The 18,066-nt window shown below is 42.6% G+C and overlaps 1 protein-coding gene across 1 annotated transcript in view; it reads right to left on the minus strand.

Annotated features, from left to right (window-relative positions):
• Window positions 1-1,094: 1,094 nt before the first annotated feature.
• LOC141075788 (uncharacterized) overlaps window positions 1,095-18,066 on the minus strand; it is a 51,398-nt gene continuing 34,426 nt past the window's right edge. The window contains 2 exon segments of the mRNA XM_073562933.1: window positions 1,095-2,516; window positions 2,519-4,007. Of these exon segments, the coding sequence (XP_073419034.1) occupies window positions 2,389-2,516; window positions 2,519-4,007 (1,617 nt within the window). The 3' untranslated portion in view covers window positions 1,095-2,388.

The raw sequence follows: 18,066 nt of genomic DNA on the forward strand, positions 1-18,066 counted from the left end.
GGTTACTTGCTTACGTATTTTGGCCAAAATATTTACTAATACCTCTCATATTTTTATATGTGTTTTTTGCACTATATTTTTCAGGGTGCAGTTGGGCCCATTCGGTCTTGTAAACTGTGGTGTCTGTTCACATGGGATGCATTTGGATGGCGCTAGGCAGCCCGCCTGATCTAATAGTATGGGCGTAACTAATAGGCTGTTAGCCTGGATGCTGTGCATTACCATTGTGTGAACAGCGGAGCATACAAGTCTTCATTGTGCATTAATATACCAAGCAACCGCCCCTCCATACATTGGTAGGTTGTGAGCGGTTGTCTCATCGGTATTCTTGCACCTGTGTTGCCCCCATCCTAACTATATGGGCTCACTCACCCTGATAGTGCGTTTGTTTGGAGGTCTGGGCAGGTCAGCATCTCTGCCTTTTTTCTGTGTTTTTGAACATTTGACATTTGCCTGAATTTTTATATCTACACGATTTACACAAATTATATTTTCTTGTCTTAACTCTATACTATTTACCATTAGAAGCTGTGTATTTTTGTAATTATTTGTATGTATACATGATTAATTACCACTTCTGTCTCTGTAAAAACAATCCCCTTTAACCCCTTTCTGACATCGGGTGTAACTGTATGCTGATGTCAGACTCCCTCCTTTTGATGTGGGCTCCGGCGCTGAGCCTACATCTTTTCTTGCACATGATGGGCCAGAAATCCCGCACTTCAGTGACCGTCACATGATTGCGGGTCACCGATAGGTTGGCATGACAACCAGAGGTCTCCAGCAGACCTCTATGGTTGTCACTGCCGGATCCTATGAGCGCTGCCCAGTGGTTGGCGCTCATAGCAAGTGAGCAACTCTGCTACATGCAGGTGATCTGATCATTGCCTGTATGTAGCAGAACTGATCGGGTTATAGCAGCTTCTAGCCTCCCATTGAGACTATTGAAGCATGCCTGTGGAGACATGGGGTGGTCAACGGGTGCCGCGGTCCGCTGACCGAAACGAGATGGATCAGGGATCCTCCCACCTAACGCAGGCTCTCCCTTTAACATGGGCATAATGCTACTCAGACAACACACAGTGAGGGTAATGCAGTGTGGCAATGCTTTATTGAACCACAAAACAGGCAGATAACACATAGAACAGTCACAGCAAAATACCCAACAGAGTGCACATTACAGAGTCTCACCCTTCCGCTGATTCACTCCCAGGGTCGCTACCCCACCTGTGGCACGCACAGAGATGAGGTAACGACAAGTGTAGGAAGATGACAATCCATACAGTCCATACAAGGTAAAAGGCCAGTTGATCCGAGGATCACAACCTGGCTTCTCCAAACGTATCCATGGTTCAGCGATGGTGAATGGAGCAGATCTGTATTCTTCCAACCGAGGCTGAAAACCCCTAGGTTGTTTCCTGTAGAATGATAGATCTGAGTCCCTCGTGATGTAAAAACTATACGAAGTATAAAATTTGAAGTCTGGGATCTGCCGATATGTGGCTAGTTTTCTGTTACAGATAACATGATTTTAATTTTTTTTTTGTCTAGTCTCGCTTGAATATAGATCAATATTAAATAGTCAACTGATGACGCCTTTGGTGAGGACAATGAAACCCGTAGAAATGTGAGGCTTGGAGAGTGAGTGTGTATACATCACCTCACCCTATATACTGAGGTGTGGGGTATATGTTTTTTTCTATTAGTCACCTTCTGTCTAACATTCAGGGGGTGAATTATGGGTATAGTTTTACATTTGGAATTAATAAAGTTTAGTTTTAGCCTTTTTTCAGCATACAGGAGGAATGACAAGAGACAACCCATTTAAGAAAATTCAATTTTGGTTAAAACTATTCCAACATTATGAACATAAAAAAGGCTTCTACCCTATGTGATGTTTCTGATGTTTATTAACAGCTGATTTCCAAGTAAAATATTGACTACATTAAGAAAATCAAAAAGGCTTCTCCCCTGTGTAACTGCTCTGATGTCTAACAAGCGCTTTCCGGTTAAAATATTTCCCACATTCTGAACAGGAAAAAGGCTTCTTCCCTGTGTAAGGTCTGTTGAGGTGGCTCAGTGGTTAGCACTACAGCCTTGTAGTGCTCTAGTCCTGGGTTCAACTCCCATCAAGGACAACATCTGCAAGGAGTTTGTATGTTCTCCCCGTGTTTGCGTGGGTTTCCTCCCACATTCCAAAGACATACTGATAGGGAATTTACATTGTCAGCCCCATTAGGGACAGTGATGATAATGTGTGCAAACTGTAAAGGGCTGCGGAATAGGTTAGCGCTATATAAAAATAAATATTATTATTAGTAGTAAGATTTCATTTCTATTAAAAGATTTCCCACATTATAAACAGGAAAAATGGCTTCTCTGATGTGATCAAGATTTATTTTCGATTAAACATGAAGGAAGTTTCTCCCCTGTGTGAGTTATTTGGTGTGGAACAAGACTCCCTTTCTGGTTAAAAATTGTTCCACATTCTGAACATGAAAAAGGCTTCTCCCCTGGTGAGTTCTCTGGTGCCTAACACAATCTGATTTAGTGCAAAAACATTTCCCACATTCTGAACATGAAAAAGGCTTCTCCCCTGTGTGAATTCTCTGGTGTTTAACAAAATGTGATTTATGTGCAAAACATTTCCCACATTCTGAACAGGAAAAAGGCTTCTCCCCTGTGTGAATTTTATGGTGATAAACCAATTGTGATTTCCAGTGAAAACATTTCCCACATTCTGAACAGGAAAAAGGCTTCTCCCCTGTGTGAATTTTATGGTGATTAACCAAATCTGATTTCCGGTTAAAATATTTCCCACATTCTGAACAGGAAAAAGGCTTCTCCCCTGTGTGAGTTCTATGGTGATAAACCAATTGTGATTTCCAGTGAAAACATTTCCCACATTCTGAACAGGAAAAAGGCTTCTCCCCTGTGTGAGTTCTCTGATGAGTAACAAAATGTGATTTCTGGTTAAAACATTTCCCACATTCTGAACAGGAAAAAGGCTTCTCCCCTGTGTGAGCTCTATGGTGATTAACCAAATCTGATTTCTGTTTAAAATATTTCCCACATTCTGAACAGGAAAAAGGCTTCTCCCCTGTGTGAGCTCTATGGTGATTAACCAAATTTGATTTCCGGTTAAAACATTTCCCACATTCTGAACAGGAAAAAGGCTTCTCCCCTGTGTGAGCTCTATGGTGATTAACCAAATTTGATTTCCGGTTAAAACATTTCCCACATTCTGAACAGGAAAACGGCTTCTCCCCTGTGTGAGTTCTATGGTGATTAACCAAATTTGTTTTCAGGTTAAAACATTTCCCACATTCTGTACAGGAAAAAGGCTTCTCCCCTGTGTGGGTTCTCTGGTGAGTAACAAAATGTGATTTCTGTATAAAACATTTCCCACATTCTGAACAGGAAAAAGGCTTCTCCCCTGTGTGAGTTCTCTGGTGAGTAACAAAATTTGATTTCTGTATAAAACATTTCCCACATTCTGAACAGGAAAAAGACTTCTCCCCTGTGTGAGTTCTCTGGTGAGTAACAAAATCTGATTTCAGTGTAAAACATTTCCCACATTCTGAACAGGAAAAATGCTTCTCCCCTGTGTGAGTTCTCTGGTGTGCAACAAAATGTGATTTCCATGTAAAACATTTCCCACATTCTGAACAGGAAAAAGGTTTCTCCCCTGTGTGAGTTCTCTGGTGTGTAACAAAACGTGATTTCCACGTAAAACATTTCCCACATTCTGAACATGTGAATGACTTCTTTGCTTTAGTAGCAGTTTGTTTTTTATTGCCTCTTTTGTGACATTGCTTTCCCTTATTACTCAGTAAGGAATCAGAAGATGGGACCTGTTTCATAGGACCAGATGACAGATCTTTGCTGTGAATGGATGATGGTATATCTGGAGTAATAGCAATCACTTCAGTTGTATCTTGTAGGATCTCAAGATCATCAGATTTAAAAATTGAAGATGTCAAATGTCCCTCTGATCTCCTGGTACATTCATCTGCTAAGATAAAAAACAATTACTACTTATTAATAAAATATCCTTTGGTTTTATATTTTTGAACATTTCTACTTAAACTGTCCATAAAAATGGCAAGCTATGTAAAAAACTTTAATTATTTACCAAGTCAATGACAGTTCACAGTCTAATAGAAAACCTTGCTGGATGAGCCAGTAGTGTGTGGTGTTCAACTGTTTGTTCATTCTGCCTCCCAAATATCAAATATAAAGAAACCAATCAATGTTATGTAGGCGAAAATAATACCAATTCTCATCTCACAAAAACAAGTCCCCACTCAGGTCCATCATCTGTCATTGGAAAAACAGAGGTTCCCGCACTATTAGTGGCTCAAAGGCTGTTGAAAAGCAACAAGGTTTCTATAAACCAATCCAGCAAAATCCGCTCTCACTTCGGAGTCTTGCAGTGTGCGCAAACAACATTTAGGATGCCTGTATTTAGCAATGTTATAGTGAGAAGAATCCACTTAATTTGCGGTGTCTCCTGGAGCACAATCTGGACACTATGTGCTGGGTAATAAAATGGCAAATGTGTAATTTTCACTCCAACATCCACTGCGTGTTAATTTCCAGAAAGTTGCTGTGGAGTCAAATTATACACTCTTTCTACACATGTGGCCAAAATTGTTGGTACCAGTTGTTTAATGAAACCCACAATGGTCACAGAAATAACTTTAATCTGACAAAAGAAATAATAATTAAAAAATCTATGAAAGTGAACAAATTAAAGTCAGACATTGCTTTTCATCCACGCTTCCACAGAACTTAAAAAAAATAAAACTCATGAAATAGGCCTGGGCAGAAATGATGGTACCCTAAAGTAAAATATTTTGTTGCACAACCTTTAGAGACAATTACTGAAATAAAATGATTCATGTACCTGTCAATGAGACTTCTGCACCTCTCGACAGGTATTTTGGCCCACTCCTCAAGGGCAACTGCTCCAGTCGTCTCGTGTTTGAAGGTTGCCTTTTCCAGACGGCATGTTTTCAGCTCTTTCCAAAGATGCTCATTAGGATTTAGGTCAGGGCTCATAGAAGGCCATTTCAGAATAGCCCAATATTTTCCTCTTAGCCATTCTTGCGTGTTTTAGCTGTGTATTGTGTGTCATTATCCTGTTGCAAGACCCATGACCTGCAACTGATACCAAGCTTTCTGACATTGGGCAGCACATTTCTCTCTAGAATCCCTTGATAGTCTTGAGATTTCATTGTACCCTGCACAGATTCTAGACACCCTGTGCCAGATGCAGCAAAGCAGCCCCAGACCGTAACAGAGTCTCCTCCATGTTTCACAGTAGGGATAGTGTTCTTTTTGTGATATGCCTCATTTTTCCATCTGAGAACATAGAGCTGATGTGCCTTGCCAGAAAGTTCCATTTTTGTCTCATCTGTCCATAGGAAATTAACCCAGAAGCTTTGTAGCATGTCAACATGTGGGTTGGCAAATTCCAGTCTGTTTTTTTATGATTTTTTTTTCAACAATGGTGTCCTCCTTGGTCGTCTCCGTGAAGTCCACTTTGGGTCATAGAATGACGGATGGTGTGATCTGACACTGATGTTCCTTTAGCTTCAAGTTCACCTTTAATCAGTTTACAAGTTATTCTGGGATATATTACCATTCATATTATCTGTCTCTTTGATTTGTCATCAATTTTCCTCCTGCGGCCACGTCCAGGGAGGTTGGGTACAGTCCCATGGATATTAAATTTCTGAATAATATGTGCAACTTTAGTGACAAGAATATGAAGCTGCTTGGAGATGGTCTTATAACTTTTACCTGTAACATGTTTTTCTATAATTTTCCTTCTAATCTCCTGAGACAACTCTTTCCTTCGCTTCCTCTGGTCCATGTTGAGTGTGATACACACCATGTCACCACACAGCACAGTGAGTATCTGTAGCCTCTATACAGGCCACTCACTGATTCCAGGATTGTAGACACATGTGATGCTAATTAGTGGACACACCGCGATTTACACATTCTGTTGAAGCTTGGTTGAAAAGCAATGTCTGACTTTCATTTGTTCATTTTCATAGATTTTTTATTTATTATTACTTTTGTCAGATTCAAGTTATTTCTGTGACCATTGTGGGTTTTTGTCATTAAACGAGGGGTAAGAACAATTTTGACCACGTGTGTATAGTTTATAACCATCAGTGAATTAATTAATTACATGGAATTACTTTATGGGGATTTCGACTATTCCGGTTTGCTGTCATTTAGTTATATTAGGGCTTCTGCATATGGTGTGTCCAATCTCATCTGGGATCTGTTCCTGCTGTCCAGCTGGAGTAATCTGCTCCCTACTTCAGCCAATTGGAAAGTACCACACCCTACTAAAGCGCAAAGCACATGGCCGGAATCTGCCAGATACAGCGCTGTTCTCCTCTGGTTCAGTCCTCTGTGCTCAGCTTGTGGATTAAAAAACTGGAGTCTGAACTGAGAAAGTAAGTTAATGTGTATGCACAATGTAAGTGCATATTAACACATGACCATTAACCAGAGAAAACAAAAAGCAAAAAACACAACTATCCTAAACTAAAAAGTAAAAAATAAACTGCAAATAATGCATAAAGGTAATAATAATAAGGGTATTTAGTAAACATAATTTTGATCAAAATAATGTACAAGCCATCCCACCACGTCACGGCAACCCCGGTGGGACAGTCCTAACTCTAGTATTTAAAAGCGTTTCACTTGCCAAGTGACGTAAATGTGAACAAGGATCGAGCGACTAAACCACTAGTAAAAGCACAGGCCAGACAGGATGGTTTTCCCAGCTCAGAAAAGAGGGCGGTCACACCCTTATATGCACTGAATGCACAATAAAATGAATAAAAAACTGGAGTCTGAACTGAGAAAGTAAGTTAATGTGTATGCACAATGTAAGTGCATATTAACACATGACCATTAACCAGAGAAAACAAAAAGCAAAAAACACAAATATCCTAAACTAAAAAGTAAAAAATAAACTGCAAATAATGCATTTTTTACTTTTTAGTTTAGGATATTTGTGTTTTTTGCTTTTTGCTTTCAGCTTGCGGATTGTGTATTTATCCCCTGTTGTGACCGTGGCCCGTTTACTGACTACTCTTGTGTCTTCTGATTCTGTATTCTGGCCTTCTGGTTCTGACCCAGCTACCTGACTATTCTTCTTGCCATCTAACACTACAGAATAGCAGGTAACACCATGGTCCAAGCCTAGGGGTCCCTGTGTAAGTCCAGATCCATGTAATCGTGTTATAGGGCGATGAGCAAGGCAATCCTTGGGATATGGAAAGCAGAGAAGATAGAGTCAAGCATGTTCATGGTGGACATCTTTTGAGCTGCCAGGTGACCATGAACAGTGCTCCCCATACATTGTGTCTGCAAACTATTCCAGCTAGATCTGCTTTCAAATAGCTAAGTGGCGCTCCTTCCCTTCTGAACACTGCCATGTGCCCAGACAGTAGTGTACAACCGTATGTAGGGTATAGTGCGAGCTGAAAAATAATTTGTAAGATCCATTTGTTTTCTATTATCCTCTGTGAATAATTTATCACCACATAAAGTGACACACGTCAGATATTAATAATGGGGCCTGATTAGGAACACAAAACTGGCTGCAGGAAGAGGTTAAATCAGAGGATTTTGGACACTACTGTAATCACACACTGTGACTATAGACAATAACATCTACTGAAATGATCAAACTCCACAGTCTCCATCAGTAATAAATGAGCAGCTAGTGGTGAAACCTCTCTGGGGTAATTAGTGTATGGGGCTCGGTGACGTCACAATCTAAACTATCGTAAGGTCCAATATTTTCTGTCAGATGAGTTTCAAGAAGAAATATTACACATTTATAGAGAACTGTGTATAATAGTGCAGAGCGGAGATGTCTTAAAGAGAACCTGTCAGCAGGATTGTGCTCAGTAACCTACAGACACTGTCAGGTCAGCGCCGTTATACTGATTACATCGATACCTAGTGATGAAATCCGTCTTGTTGTTGTTTAATCTGTATTTGTAATTTTCAGTTAATGATATTATCGTGCTCGGGGCGGGGCTGTGGGTGGGGCTGTGGGCGGGGCTTTATGTGGTGCTCTGATTACATATTCCTCTGTATTGGCTTATGACAGGTCGCTGATCCCTCACTGACCTGCCCCCATTATTACATAATGCATATAATAGCATTGATGTTATTGGTGATAATGCCTATAATATTGTGACTATTGTGAGGCTTAGAAAAAAATTACATCCAGCAAAATGTCACCAGCGGCGCCAGCGCAGTAACCTCTGTCTCTTACTTATAGATGCTACTGCGCAGGCGCCGGATGTAATACAGATGAATATATAATCAGAGCACCACCTAAAGCGCATATTTTTCTTCAAGTGATTTTCTATCTTGTCAGCACATTCTACGTACGCTGTCATTTGGCTTTATAGTTACAGATCTGGGCAGGTAACGGTCAGCATCTCCTAATGTGAAGGAGAGAATGGCTAATGAAATCAATTATTAAACCTTATATAAGTCAGTTCAGATATGGTGTACCAAGATGGCGTCTGTGTCTTCAGACAACACCCTGGAAGGAATCCTTGGAATGCAGAAGCTGAGATACTGGATACCAAATATGGAAGTGAAGCTGAAATGGACCTATCATAGACTGACACTGGCTACTCAGAAGATTGTGTGACACCCATTTCCTGTCTCTTTGTCTTGAGAATAAACTTCAGCTGTGTGCAAGCCTTTGCTGAGAAAGGAGTAGACATCTAACTCTGTGCTCGGTGTGACTCTTTAAGTGTGCACTCGGCCTATATTGGGTCAGGTACAAGCAATCATATAGATCTTGCTTTAAGGATCACCCTCACACTAATCCCAGGGGGTAGGTAGATCCTCCAGGTTGTAAGTTCTATAGAAAAGGGCTATCAATACCCAAAGTCATTTGAACAGTTTTGGGTGGAGGAGAATGTTGTGGTCTAGAGGCAAAATGGTGATCATGGTAATACGGCCGGACTACACCACCGATAAAGCAGCCACAGCCGTTGACTGAGAGGAATCTGTGACTTCTCTGCATTCAGTGGTTACTACTCACCTGGGTAGTCATATGAGGGAATCTCCTCGTTACACCACTCATCATCTCTCACATCTGTGTCTGTAGTATTAATATGGGTCAGATCTTCACCCTGAAACAAATATTGTAAGAAGTCCCATCTATGATCAGCTCTAATCCTGCCATCTCCACCGTTCTCATTACACAAGTATAAAACATACAATACTGGAGGATAAAACAAGATTGAGCACAAGACCTTCACAGCCATCTACACATCATAGGGGAGATCTCCTGACACCTTCTCTCTATCTACCTGATGATCCTGGGGAGCACTGGGATCTTCTTGGTTACAGTCCTGTGGAAGAAGAGGACGGGGACATCTCTCTGGTGTTGTCCTCTTACTGGATAGATCTGGAGGAAACACATACAGGGACTGAATTCATTCTTTACATACAGATAATTATAGGCCGTGTGTATTTAGTCCTGTCTATTACCTGGTGATGTGAGGGGCTGGGGAACCTCCATTATGACGTTCTTGTACAGATCTCTGTGTTCTTCTAAATACTCCCACTCCTCCATGGAGAAATAGACAGCGACATCCTGACACCTTATAGGAACCTGACACATACAATGATACCGTCATCCCCCGATCCCTTCATAGTGTTACTGTATAATGTCCCAGCATTCCCAGCAGTGTCACCTCTCCAGTCAGCAGCTCAATCATCTTGTAGATGAGTTCTAGGATCTTCTGGTGATTGATGTCCTCATGGATCAGGGGGTGAGGTGCAGGCCCCGTGATTGGGCTCAGGGGTCTTCCCCATCCCTCAGACACAGGGTCCTGACAGCGATCACTAGAGGTCTTCTTCACCACTGTGTAATCCTGGTTATGGAGAGACACATTAATAAATCTCACTACAGACATTTCCAGAGTCCTCACCTCTCCAGTTCTGTCCATCTGTTATTCCCATAGATAAGAATGATGTAATGTGACGTCATCAGAATCTCTCACCTCTCCAGTGAGACGGAAGAGGATCTCTAGGGTGAGGTGTAACATCCTCTCCGCCATCTTGTTTCTGTCCATATCCATCCTTGATGGGTAAATCAGGAAAATTCTCTTTTGTAGAAGATCTTCACTGAGAGGATCCGATATTGTAGAGACCTGAATGAGAAGAAGATGATCCGATGTAACATCATAAGAATCCTGTGTAATAATACAATTACTGGAGATAATAAGGGAAACATATGAGGAGATTTATTATTTTACAGGGTTTAGTTTTCTTCCCTGACATCTACTAATAAAACCTACAGTCATATGTTAAAGTTTGGGCACCCCTATTAATGTTAACCTTTTTTCTTTATAACAATTTTGGTTTTTGCAACAGCTATTTCAGTTTCATATATCTAATAACTGATGGACTCAGTTATATTTCTGGATTCAAATGAGGCTTATTGTACTAACAGAAAATGTGCAATCTGCATTTAAACAAAATTTGACTGGTGCAAAAGTATGGGCACCCTTATCATTTTCTTGATTTCAACACTCCTAATTCCTTTTTACTGACTTCCTGAAGCACTAAATTGGTTTTGTAACCTCATTGAGCTTTGAACTTCATAGCCAGGTGTATCAAATCATGAGAAAAGGTATTTAAGGTGGCCACTTGCAAGTAGTTCTCCTATTTGATTCTCCTATGAAGAGTGGCATCATGGGCTCCTCAAAACAACTCTCAAATGATCTGAAAACAAAGATAACTTTTCAGGGGAAGGATACAAAAAGTTGTCTCAGAGATTTAACCTGTCAGTTTCCACTGTGAGGAACATAGTAAGGAAATGGAAGAACACAGGTACAGTTCTTGTTAAGCCCAGAAGTGGCAGGCCAAGAAAAGTATCAGAAAGGCAGAGAAGAAGAATGGTGAGAACAGTCAAGGACAATCCACAGACCACCTCCAAAGACCTGCAGCATCATCTTGCTGCAGATGGTGTCACTTTGCATCGGTCAACAATACAGCGCACTTTGCACAAGGAGAAGCTGTATGGGAGAGTGATGCGAAAGAAGCCGTTTCTGCAAGCACGCCACAAACAGAGTCGCCTGAGGTATGCAAAAGCACAATTGGACAAGCCAGTTACATTTTTGGAAGAAGGTCCTGTGGACTAATGAAACAAAGATTGAGTTGTTTGGTCATACAAAAAGGCGTTATGCATGGAGGCTAAAAAACAGCATTCCAAGAAAAACACTTGCTACCCACAGTAAAATTTGGTGGAGGTTCCATCATGCTTTGGGGCTGTGTGGCCAATGCCAGCATCGGGAATCTTGTTAAAGTTGAGGGTCGCATGGATTCAACTCAGTATCAGCAGATTCTAGACAATAATGTGCAAGAATGTGACGAAGTTGAAGTTACGCAGGGGATGGATATTTCAGCAAGACAATGATCCAAAACACCGCTCCAAATCTACTCAGGCATTCATGCAGAGGAACAATTACAATCTTCTGGAATGGCCATCCCAGTCCCCAGACCTGAATATCATTGAACATCTGTGGGGTGATTTGAAGAGGGCTGTCCATGCTCGGCGACCATCAAACTTAACTGAACTGGAATTGTTTTGTAAACAGGAATGGTCACAAATACCTTCATCCAGGATCCAGGAACTCATTAATAGCTACAGGAAGCGACTAGAGGCTGTTATTTTTGCAAAAGGAGGATCTGTGAAATATTAATGTCACTTTTATGTTGAGGTGCCCATATTTTTGCACCTGTCAAATTTTGTTTAAATGCAGATTGCACATTTTCTGTTAGTTCAATAAACCTCATTTGAATCCAGAAATATTACTGAGTCCATCAGTTATTAGATATATGAAACTGAAAGAGCTGTTGCAAAAACCAAAATTGTTATAAAGAAAAAAGGTTAACATTAATAGGGGTGCCCAAACTTTTACATATGACTGTATATATTTAGGCCACAGACAACAAGCAGTTTCCTCCTCGGAGTCGGCAGCTGAACACGTTCCTCATAGACTCATCTTCCATAACGCTAATTCTCGTCTCATTACCGACACTGGAATCGGCATTAGCAATACTGCAGGAGATATTCATTACACGCGACATGAGAAATAACTCCTTCATGATGAGGACGACATCTTCATCTCCTACTGCGGCTCTAGAGACAGATTTGGCCAGAGTCGGTCACTGCCTCCATTCCCACCGGCCGTCTATATGAAGGTTTCCCGTCTTCCCCGCACTGGAATCTTCTATCACGTTAGATCTCAGCTCTGAGTCACACACAGAAGTTTGAGGCTTTTAGAAAAGATTTTTTGTTTCCACAAACACAACGGACAGAAATGATCTGATCCCAAAGTCTCCATGTACAGTGATTTATGGGGATTATTTCTGGCCTTAGGCTTTCCTATATTACAAGAAAAACTCCAGAAAAAGCCGATATTAAAATGTTTCTAAAGAAAATTGGCTCCAACAATTCTTGTAAAAAGAAAAAAATATGCATAAAGCAGAAGACACAATTTATAATTTTTAACATGTTGAACATTTATTAAAAAGAAATTAATCTGTTTGGGCCCCAGAACATAGATGTACACCGCAGGGACGGCACAGATGAGGCTTCAACAAAACCACTTGCTGCTATGAAAAGCAAACATGACATCTAAGAAGGTGTGACAGAGTTTGGCTGAATGCCCCCCGCCCCCAAGTACTCGATAGCATGGGGCGGCCTAGTTACTCCGATACTTACATGCCTAATAATGGGGTCTGGGCTGCAATGTATGAAGGTCTATTAGGTCGGGCCAGAGGCAGCGTCCAATAAGTTACCTTATAACGTCCCCATACACATTAGACTAAAGTCCCATGAAAGCACTGATTTCGGGGGGTTTGGCCGACCATATAATGTATTTGGGGGCCTCCCGACAGATGATGTCAGGGCAGAGAAGGATCTGACATCCTGAATTTCAGAGGATAATCCGTCTGTTCTTCCTGTAGATAATCCTCCTCTAGAGGAGTCTGGAGGCGACTCTCTCATACAGACCACAGGAAAGCTGGAATATTTGTGTGTATGGGGGAGTCAGGAGAGATCGCCGTCTGCCAAATGACCGTTCAGCCAACTCTGATCTCATGTGTATGGGGCCGTTAGTATTACACTGACAGGCGGTGATGATACACGGCACTACAGTAGTACAGGGCATCACCGGAGCCATCAGAGGCTTGTATGTTGTGTGATCGCACTGATCAGAGGGGTTTAAAAAAGGTTTAAAGGGGGAAAAAAATCACAGTTTCAGCAACAAGAAATATCCATCACTATATGGAAAGCAGAGTCACTGCACAATGTTAGTTACGTCACGTCCATAACTACTTTATTATACTCTATTATCCTGTACACAGTGGAGTAGATAGAAATCACAGATCCCACAGCAATAGCTGGAATTGGACCCTCCAACGTAAAGAAAAAAAATCTATCTATATACACTGTTCAAAAAAATAAAGGGAACACTTAAACAACAGAATGACTAAGTATGGAATGACTAAGTATGGAATGGACAAGGCAACTGTTAGGTGGATTCATAGCTGGCTTAGTGATCGGACCCAAAGAGTGGTCGTAAATGGCTGCACATCCAGTTGGAAGAATGTCTCAAGTGGGGTACCACAGGGCTCTGTCCTGGGCCCTGTATTGTTCAACATCTTTATCAACGATTTAGATGAAGGAATTGAGGGTAAACTGATTAAATTTGCTGATGACACAAAGCTAGGAGGGATAGCTAATACTAGAGAAGAGAGAGAGAGGATTCAAAAAGATTTAAATAAACTGGAGAAGTGGGCAGTAACTAACAGAATGGTTTTTAACAGGGAGAAATGCAAAGTACTACATCTGGGCAATAAAAATGAAAAAAGCATATATAGAATGGGAGGAATAGGGCTAAGTGACAGCACATGTGAAAAAGACTTGGGTATACTAATAGATCACAGACTGAATATGAGTCAACAGTGTGATGCAGCAGCAAAAAAGGCAAATGCAGTTCTAGGATGTATTAACAGAAGCATACAGTCTAGATCACGTGAAGTCATTATTTCCCTCTACTCCTCTTTGGTCAGACCTCACCTGGAATATTGTGTCCAGTTTTGGGCACCACATTTTAAAAAAGACATCAACAAACTGGAGCAAGTTCAGAAAAGAGCGACCAGAATGGTGACCGGTTTGCAAACCCTGTCTTATGAGGAAAGGTTGCAGGATTTGGGAATGTTTAGTTTGCAAAAGAGAAGACTGAGAGGAGACTTAATTGCTGTCTACAAATATCTAAAGGGCTGTCACATTGTAGAAGGATCAACTTTATTCTCATTTGCACAAGGAAAGACTAGAAGCAATGGGATGAAACTGAATGGGAGGAGACACAGATTAGATATTAGAAAAAACTTTTTGACAGTTAGAGTGATCAATGAGTGGAACAGGCTGCCACGAGAAGTGGTGAGTTCTCCTTCAATGGAAGTCTTCAAACAGAGGCTGGACAGACATCTGACTGGGATGATTTAGCGAATCCTGCTTTGAGCAGGGGGTTGGACCAGATGGCCCAGGAGGTCCCTTCCAACTCTACGATTCTATGATTCTATGAATATAACTCCAAGTAAATCAAACTTCTGTGAAACCAAACTGTCCACTTAGGAAGCAATACTGATTGACAATCAATTTCACATGCTGTTGTGTAAATGGAATAGACATCAGGTGGAAATTATTAGCAATTATCAAGACACCCTCAATAAAAGGAGTGGTTCTGCAGGTGGGGACCACAGACCACATCTCAGTACCAATGCTTCTGGCTGACGTTTTGGTCACTTTCGAATGTTGGTTGTGCTTTCACACTTGTGGTAGAATGAGACAGACTCTACAACACATACAAGTGGCTCAGGTAGTGCAGCTCATCCAGGATGGCACATCAATGCGAGCTGTGGCAAGAAAGTTTGCTGTGTCTGTCAGCGTAGCGTCCAGAGGCTGGAGGCGCTACCAGGAGACAGGCCAGTACACTAGGAGATGTGGAGGGGGCCGTATGAGGGCATCAACCCAGCAGCAGGACCGCTACCTCCACCTTTATGCAAGGAGGAACAGGAGGAGCACTGCCAGAGACCTGCAAAATGATCTTCAGCAGGCCACAAATGTTCATGTGTCTGCACAAACGGTTAGAAACTGACTCCATTAGGATGGTCTGAGGTCACGACGTCCACAGATGGGGGTTGTACTGATAGCCCAACACCGTACAGGATGCTTGGCATTTGCCACAGAACACCAGGGTTGGCAAATTTGCCACTGGCGCCCTGTGCTCTTCACAGATGGAAGCAGGTTCACACTGAGCACATGTGACAGACGTGACAGAGTCTGGAGACGCCGTGGAGAGCGATCTGCTGCCTGCAACATCCTTCAGCATGACCGGTTTGGCAGTGGTCAGTAATGGTGCGGGGTGGCATTTCTTTGGAGGCCGCACGATGTTGGGCTGTGAGCACAACCCCCATGGAGACACAATTGTGCCTTTACCTGGAGATAAATTCCCAGTGGGGGGCAATTTCCAAAATGCAATAACTTAAGTGGGGAATTCAGCTCTTTTCGCACTTAAGGGATCTGTATATGGAGTCTACAAACTACAGTGGGAAATAAGGATTTGTTACGCTGCCAATTTTGGGGTAAAGTAACATTTTTGTGAGGAAATAAAGTAAAATTGTCATTTTTTCCTTCCACATTGCTTAAATTCCTGTCACACTGTCCGAATTCAGATATTGTCCTGTCAGAAAGGAGAATACAGGGAGCAAAAGGGTTAATAGGACTCACAGGATGAACCGGCCCAGAAAGCAGAAGATCCAGGAGTGTCTGCCACATATATGACTGCTCTGTGCACACAGGACCTGTGATGAGGTCACAGGAGGGGAGGAGTCAGGGGTCACATGATCAGGGGCCTCAGTGTGTGCAGGACTCAGTGTGCTGGAGCGCTCCCGATAATCAGCTGCGTGTGTCGCGCTGTGTGATAGTCACAGCACCTGCATCGAGGGCGACACATGCAGCTGATTATCGGGAGCGCTCCAGGGATCCGGGGTCCCGATGCAGCTATTCGGTAAGCGATATTAGCCAATAACAACTTCTCCGACGATATTCGCTCATCTCTAGTAATAACAGCTCAAAGAAATTCACCAAACTTTTCATTAAGTTTAATAGTAAGACCCTATTAAATATTGAGCACCAGCGGGATGAAGCACTGACAGCGGCATGTAAAAGTGTGGGCGCCCCGGGTCAAAATGACTGTTATTGTGAGCAGTAGTAAGATGAAGATGAAATGATCTCTAAAAGGCCGAACCTCTAAGATCACACATGGCCTTTGTATTTTAGACAAAAATAATATTAAAAACATATATATATAGACTTTTTTACAATTTCAGAATTGCAAAAAGGAAAAAGGGTGATGCAAAACTTTGGGCACCCTTGGAGATTTGTGTACTGAGATAATTTTGATCAAGATTTCACACCTTAATTAGCTTGTTAGGGTTATGGTGAGATCACATGGTGACCAGGAGCTACAGTCTGAGGAAAGGGCTAAAAAGCCTTCACTAGACCCCTGTACAGCTGTATAATGAGGCCCAGGCTTTATAGTGAAGGGACAGGAGTGAGGGCCTGTGCCAGGAGCTACAGACTGAGGAAAGGGCTAAAAAGCCTTCACTAGACCCCTGTACAGCTGTATAATGAGGCCCAGGCTTTATAGTGAAGGGACAGGAGTGAGGGCCTGTGCCCAGAAGCTACAGTCTGAGGAAAGGGCTAAAAAGCCTTCACTAGACCCCTGTACAGCTGTATAATGGGGCCCAGGCTTTATAGTGAAGGGACAGGAGTGAGGGCCTGTGCCCAGGAGCTACAGTCTGAGGAAAGGGCTAAAAAGCCTTCACTAGACCCCTGTACAGCTGTATAATGAGGCCCATGCTTTATAGTGAAGGGACAGGAGTGAGGGCCTGTGCCAGGAGCTACAGACTGAGGAAAGGGCTAAAAAGCCTTCACTAGACCCCTGTACAGCTGTATAATGAGGCCCAGGCTTTATAGTGAAGGGACAGGAGTGAGGGCCTGTGCCCAGAAGCTACAGTCTGAGGAAAGGGCTAAAAAGCCTTCACTAGACCCCTGTACAGCTGTATAATGAGGCCCATGCTTTATAGTGAAGGGACAGGAGTGAGGGCCTGTGCCAGGAGCTACAGACTGAGGAAAGGGCTAAAAAGCCTTCACTAGACCCCTGTACAGCTGTATAATGAGGCCCAGGCTTTATAGTGAAGGGACAGGAGTGAGGGCCTGTGCCCAGGTGCTACAGTCTGAGGAAAGGGCTAAAAAGCCTTCACTAGACCCCTGTACAGCTATATAATGAGGCCCAGGCTTTATAGTGAAGACAGGAGTGAGGGCCTGTGCCCAGGAGCTACAGACTGAGGAAAGGGCTAAAAAGCCTTCACTAGACCCCTGTACAGCTGTATAATGAGGCCCAGGCTTTATAGTGAAGGGACAGGAGGGAGAAAAGTGGGGAAAGGAGCCAGAAGAGCCGGACTGCCCATCACTAACCTGCAGAGCCGCACTCCACATATATGGCTGCTCTGTGCACAGGACCTGTGATGAGGTCACAGGAGGGGAGGAGTCAGGGGTCACATGATCTCCGGAGTGCAGACCTCCATGGAGACTTCTCCTCAGTCAGTGACATTCCCGCCATTATTCGCCCCTCACTACTGGCACAATTACCCCGCGCCGCCTTCTCTACACAGTGTTATGTGTGGAATGTAACGTGTGATTTCTCTGGAGGGAAATAGACCCCACACATGAGGGAATTCTCACCGGTTACAGGCCGTCTACTATATGGCGGCATATGATTGTGCTATCGACTCCACACCAGGAGCTAAAATGCCCAAATCTCTAATGTAACCGCTATAAGAGAAGATATAACAAATTTCCCCTAAACTCACACAGCGGAGGAGGCCTCACTTGGAGCCATGTGACTCGCGCACAGA

The sequence above is a fragment of the Dendrobates tinctorius genome, unplaced genomic scaffold (genome assembly GCF_039654945.1).
Source record: "Dendrobates tinctorius isolate UK_male_01 unplaced genomic scaffold, ASM3965494v1 ptg000372l, whole genome shotgun sequence".
Lineage (NCBI taxonomy): Eukaryota > Metazoa > Chordata > Amphibia > Anura > Dendrobatidae > Dendrobates > Dendrobates tinctorius.